The sequence below is a fragment of the Notolepis coatsorum genome (genome assembly GCF_963971535.1).
Source record: "Notolepis coatsorum genome assembly, chromosome: 18".
NCBI classification, from domain to species: domain Eukaryota; kingdom Metazoa; phylum Chordata; class Actinopteri; order Aulopiformes; family Paralepididae; genus Notolepis; species Notolepis coatsorum.
In genome coordinates, this window is record NC_140182.1 from 4,486,692 (window position 1) to 4,492,691 (window position 6,000).

Below are 6,000 nucleotides of genomic sequence, written 5' to 3' on the forward strand. Positions count from 1 at the left end.
AGGTGCAGTGAGGTATGAGTTGTAGTGCAAATCTCTTTACCAATAAATATAAAGTGTGTTAAAGTGTCTAAAGTGGGTAAAGTGGGTAAAGTGGGTGCTACAGTGAGTTGCTCATTTAAAGTGAGTGTGTACGTGTGGATGCGTGTGCTGTGAGACTATTTGATGGTTTGTTACATAGTGTTATTGTCGTTGAGCAACTTGAGCATCCTGATGACGGCCTGAGGATAGAAGCTCCGTTTACAAACGTTCCGTCAAGAGGTCGCGTTGTCTTTTGTGTTGTATATATATATATATTCAATTACACGAGATGGGCCTGCGTCTTACCTTATGAGGGAGTTTGAAGAACCAGCATCCAGGAACCTCCACGTCATGGTGAGGACCGTTTCCATGGTGATGGAGGCAGCGACTCTCCTCCGGGAGATGATGCTGCTGTGGGTCCAGGACTCGCTGCTCGTGAGATAGAGATCATGTGACACACAGACAGCATCATCGTAGGGTTCTAAAGGGATGATAGGAGCAGTAGGAAGGGATGATAGGAGCGGTAGGAAGGGATGATAGGAGCAGTAGGAAGGGATGATAGGAGCAGTATGAAGGGATGATAGGAGCGGTGAGAAGGGATGATAGGAGCAGTGGGAAGGGATGATAAGAGCAGTGGGAAGGGATGATAGGAGCGGTGGGAAGGGATGATAGGAGCAGTGGGAAGGGATGATAGGAGCGGTGGGAAGGGATGATAGGAGCAGTGGGAAGGAGGGATGATAGGAGCAGTATGAAGGGATGATAGGAGCGGTGGGAAGGGATGATAGGAGCAGTGGGAAGGGATGATAGGAGCGGTGGGAAGGGATGATAGGAGCGGTAGGAAGGGATGATAGGAGCAGTGGGAAGGGATGATAGGAGCGGTAGGAAGGGATGATAGGAGCGGTAGGAAGGGATGATAGGAGCAGTAGGAAAGGATGATAGGAGCGGTGGGAAGGGATGATAGGAGCGGTAGGAAGGGATGATAGGAGCAGTGGGAAGGGATGATAGGAGCGGTATGAAGGGATGATAGGAGCAGTGGGAAGGGATGATAGGAGCGGTAGGAAGGGATGATAGGGGGAGCAGTAGGAAGGGATGATAGGAGCGGTATGAAGGGATGATAGGAGCGATAAAAAACAACGCCTCACCGCGTTCCTCTTGGTATTCATCCCTTTCTCTCCATCCTCCTCCGTCAGGTGGTCCAGGTGACTCAGCTCCTCGACCTAGAAGATGGATTCAGGAAACATCAGTCACTGGCCAGTAGGGCGGCTACTGACCTCGACTAAGGATTTGTATAGTCGACTTTGATTATCATTCCATTTGGGCTGTGGGGGGTGAAGCTTAATGTCTGAAGGAGTCGACTGAAGGCTCCTTGTCCTCTGCGAAAGCATGCAATTGGTCCACTGATGGATACATCTTGATATTTGTCTAGTCTAGCGTGTTCATTAGACGGGTGAAATCCTCTTTCATTGCCTCTGTGCCCGTTTTCTTAGGCAGTTAGCCTCGCTGGTATGCGCGCCACTAGCTTCAAGGCCTCTTTGCTTTTGGAAAGAATGATACAAAAAATTAAATAAAAAAATATATTATATTATAATATATATATTTTATTTTTATTTATTTTTTGCATTCGACTAAGAGGTTGGCAGTCGACTACGGCTCCTTTCGGTCGATTAGTCGACTATTCTACTAATCGGGGTCAGCCCTACTGACCAGTATGACTATTCAAGAGGTTTATTTGTCACATGCATACACGAGACATGCAGTGTTAATGTAGGTGGCCATGCCCGCCTCGATTGTGCAGAAATACAAAAATAGAATAATAAAATAGATAATCAAATAGAGTAGACATGATAAAAAAGTAATACAAATAAAATACAATACTTACTACTAGGGATGCTCGATATTGGCTTTTTTACCAATACCGATATACCGATACCGATATATGCAGGGTTTCCCCCCCCAAAAAACTGAATAATTTCAGGTAACTAATCATTTCACTGGATATATATATAACAAATATTGTTATTGTTTTTTTTTTTTTTTTTTTTTTAAACAGATACCGATATTTTCCGATATCACATTTTACTGCCGATATCGGCCGATAATATCGGTCGGCCGATAATATCGGACATCCCTACTTACTACCATAGTGTGTTTATACCTGTATCACTGTACATATTAATACTCCAACTCTGTACATACATATGATTAGCACTAGTACTCGTTAGTACTCATTTATATATTTTATACCCAGTTTAATCAGTACATTGTATATCACTGTTGCACTTTACTGCTACATTTGCACCCCGGTTGGATGCCAACCCTATTTCCGTTGTGCTGTACTTGTGCTGCGTGATGACAACAATACATTTGAATCTAATCTAATAGAATACAAAGTGATGCATATCTGGGGTGATACGGTCATCGAGGGAACAGACGACGTGGAGACGAGGTGGTACAGTTTCTAACGCCTGCCTTTGCCACAAGGACACGGCCCCGGTGGCAGTCTCTGGTGCCCTGTCCCCCATTCCGCTTAACCCTTTCACTGCCACACGACAGAAGGTTAACCCTTTACTATCACATGACCACCGGTCGCCGGTCTAAACCACATGTCATTCTTGCACGAGGAGACATCATAACGATGATCTAGCGTTGATTTCAGGATGATTAGATAATCAGGCGAAAAATGACTGATAACTGGATTTCACTAAAACGCTATTATCGCGTCTTTTCCCGGGATTACTCAGAAGCACCCAAACTATACTCTTATTCAAAACGGTATAAAACGGAAATGTACGGATGAAAAAACAATCCGTTTTGTGCATGTTGACTGGAAGCAACTCACTGACAATCGACGGGTGTATTAGATCCATAGCTATAATGTTTCATATAGTTTTAGCACTCGCAAGTGAACAAAGCGCCCCATTGAACAAAGCGCCCCGTTGAACAAAGCGCTGGCGTTCTACCCAGAAGGTAAACAGCGACCCAGTGGCGGCTGGTGAATTCTTCTCCAGGGGGGGCGCTATACCAATTTTGCAAACATGTACCGAGGTATCACAATGTCACACACACAAACACGCGCCTGCACGCATTGGCAAAAACCACACACTGAGTATAGCCTACTGTGCACGTCAGAGCTTCGGCGAAACCACAAGGTACGAATATTTAAGTAGGTAGAGTACAACTATCACCATTGCCATCAATCAATATATGATCAGTCAATGCAGCCACGTTTCCAATAGCGCCTACACAAACACGCACACAGTTTCAAGTACCTCGGAGTCCAAATATCCGAGGACTTGACATGGACCACACACATTGACAGTGTTGTGAAGAAGGCACGGCAACGCCTCTACTTCCTCAGGCGCCTAAGGAAGTTCCAAGTCAGTCAGAAGATCCTTAAGAACTTCTACTCATGCACAATAGAGAGCATCCTGACTGGCAATATCACCTCCTGGTTTGGGAATAGCACTGCACAAGACCGTAGCAGACTACAGAGAGTGGCCGTTTAGCCGAACGCACAATTGGAGGGGGGCTTCCCACTCTCCAGGACATTTACAACAAGCGGTGCATGGGTAAGGCTAAGAGAATTATCAAAGACTCCAGCCACCCAAACAACTGCCTCTTTGAACTGCTGCAGTCAGGCAAGCGATACCGGAGTCTCATGGCCGGTACAGAGAGACTCAGAAGGAGCTTCTATCCTCAGGCCATCAGAATGCTAAATGACAATAACACTATGTAACAACCATCAAATGCACTCACAGCACACACATCCACACGCACACACTCAATTTAAACAAACAACTCACTGCAGCACGCACTTTAGAACACCTAAACACACTTTATATTTATTGGTAAAGAATTTGCACTACAACCCATACCTCATTACACCTTACTGTAAATTGTACCTAAATTGTACCTCATCCCATTTCTGCTTTGTACTGTATAGTATATTGTATTCAAATCAAATCAAATGTATTTGTAAGGCCCGACAACACACGTTAATGTCCCCATGGGCCGGACACATCTTCTTTAAACAAATCAAGAAGAAACATCACAATAAGTCAAGAAACAAAACAAGAACACCATAAGGTCCAACAAATTTAGAATAAATGCAAAATAAATGAATGCAATGCGAACACTCCCAGACATACCCCACGCGAAGGTAAGGAAAAACTCACTAAAACCTAGCAATAGGAAAAAATGCACCACAGGCAGTGTGGAGGAGAGAAACCTTAGAAGGGCCGATTCAAGGGGGGATCTCCCTTCTTAGATGTCGGTGATAGTAGTGTTGCAGACGGACAGTTCTTCTGTATGACAACTAATAAAGAAACTTGAACTTGAACGCTCTCTCTCTCTCTCTCTCTCTCTCTCTCCTCCAGTCAGGAGCACTAGCATATCACTGGAATATCTTTGTGCATGCTCCCACGCGCACGCCCGTATTCCGATCCGTACAATAATAATCACAGATGTATATATTGTCATTTGAAACAAGTTACCAATACATTGTCCCGTGGGATTATGCCCCCCCCCCCCCCCCCGCGGCGAAATTAATTAGTATCCCCCTCCTCTATCTCTCTATCTCTCTCTCTCACACACACAGCATTAAGTACCTCACGTGGAATCCCAAGCAGGCAAGCACTACACAAATTAGAAGAAATTGCAAAGGATCAGACCTAGTATACAGTATATACCAAGAATAACTTCAGTATGAGTACAGCATATTTTGCATATTGTTAAAAGAGCCAAGGCTGGCTTGCGTATATTAAACATAAGAAGAGTTGAAGAGGCGAGATATTCAGCTGTCCACAAGCCTTAATCCACTTAAAAAAATTAAATAAAGTGTTTCATGTCCTTTACTCCAGTAACAGTCCATGGGCATGTTGTATCTGTCCCTGTCGTTTTAAAAAGCAGGAATGGAAAGCAAAATACGGCATTTACATGACTGCATCCAGCTAGCCATATAGCTTCTTGTTAGCCAACACTTCTTACTGAATCAGCTAGAAAACGACAGAAGCTCTTTCAATCGGAGTTTTTCTTGCAGTGTCAGTCTTTCAAATGGTGTTGCTTTGATGGATTTAACAGAATTATCCATGGTAGCTAGCTAGAAATCGAAAATTAAAACTCTCGAAACGGCAAGTCTTTGTTTTTTAACGACTGGTGATGAGTGACAACAGAGTGGCGCACAGAGTGCGTGACTGCTTGCTTTGTTTGAGCGCTAGAAAGCCACGCCCCCAGACATCATATTTATGACCATTGATAGGCTAAATGTATTTCCTCGATTCATTTACATTGGCCGCTTGCGCGCAGTGACGCCTACTCAGTGAGCGTTAAGGACTAGCGCCCAGGTTTGGAGGTAGATTTCTATGAGAGAGTGACGTGAATCACAAACGTGGGGGGAGAATAGCATGCAAAAAAACAATGATTTATACTTGCTATATTAACGTTATTGTGCATTTTAATAGTAATTATTATTCATTTTAAACATGTTTAGTTTATTTTTAGGGCTTCAAGCCTTCAAAATATCTAAAATAAAAAAACACAAGTTCTTCTTCTCCTTCTCTCTCATTACTCTCAACCAGGGGGGGGGGGGGGGGGGGGGGCCCCCAGCGGCCCCTATCGGCCGGCCACCACTGCAGCGACCCCTGGCCGTGAATGTGTTAACATGGGAGCGAAAGTGAAACTCTGATCGCCCGCCCGCCCGCCTCACGCCCGCGTCCCGCGCCTGGTGGGTTTCGTTCCGTGAAGGTTGAACCCAAACGGCTCCCATGCTCGTCATTGAGGGGGGACCGACTCGGGAGAGGTCCGCTTACCGTCTGCCACACGGCGCTGTCCGTCAGCATCAGGTTATCGGAGGGGTTGCTGCCCGGACTCTCGGGCTGATCCTTGCCTTTCCACTCGCAGTATTCTCTGTACACGAGCTCGATAGCCCTGGGAGACGAGAAGAATCACGCTAAAGGGCATCTGCTCTTCAGTTCAATTTAAGAC

At 45.0% G+C, this 6,000-nt stretch overlaps 1 protein-coding gene across 1 annotated transcript in view; it reads right to left on the reverse strand.

Annotated features, from left to right (window-relative positions):
• Positions 1-6,000, reverse strand: part of polg (polymerase (DNA directed), gamma) — a 78,045-nt gene that overhangs the window by 44,500 nt on the left and 27,545 nt on the right. Inside the window, exons 10-12 of the mRNA XM_084334490.1 lie at positions 5,826-5,943; positions 1,161-1,235; positions 325-447 (exon numbers count right to left, since the gene is read on the reverse strand). Coding sequence (XP_084190616.1) covers positions 325-447; positions 1,161-1,235; positions 5,826-5,943 — 316 coding nt within the window. The remainder of the gene's footprint in view (positions 1-324; positions 448-1,160; positions 1,236-5,825; positions 5,944-6,000) is intronic.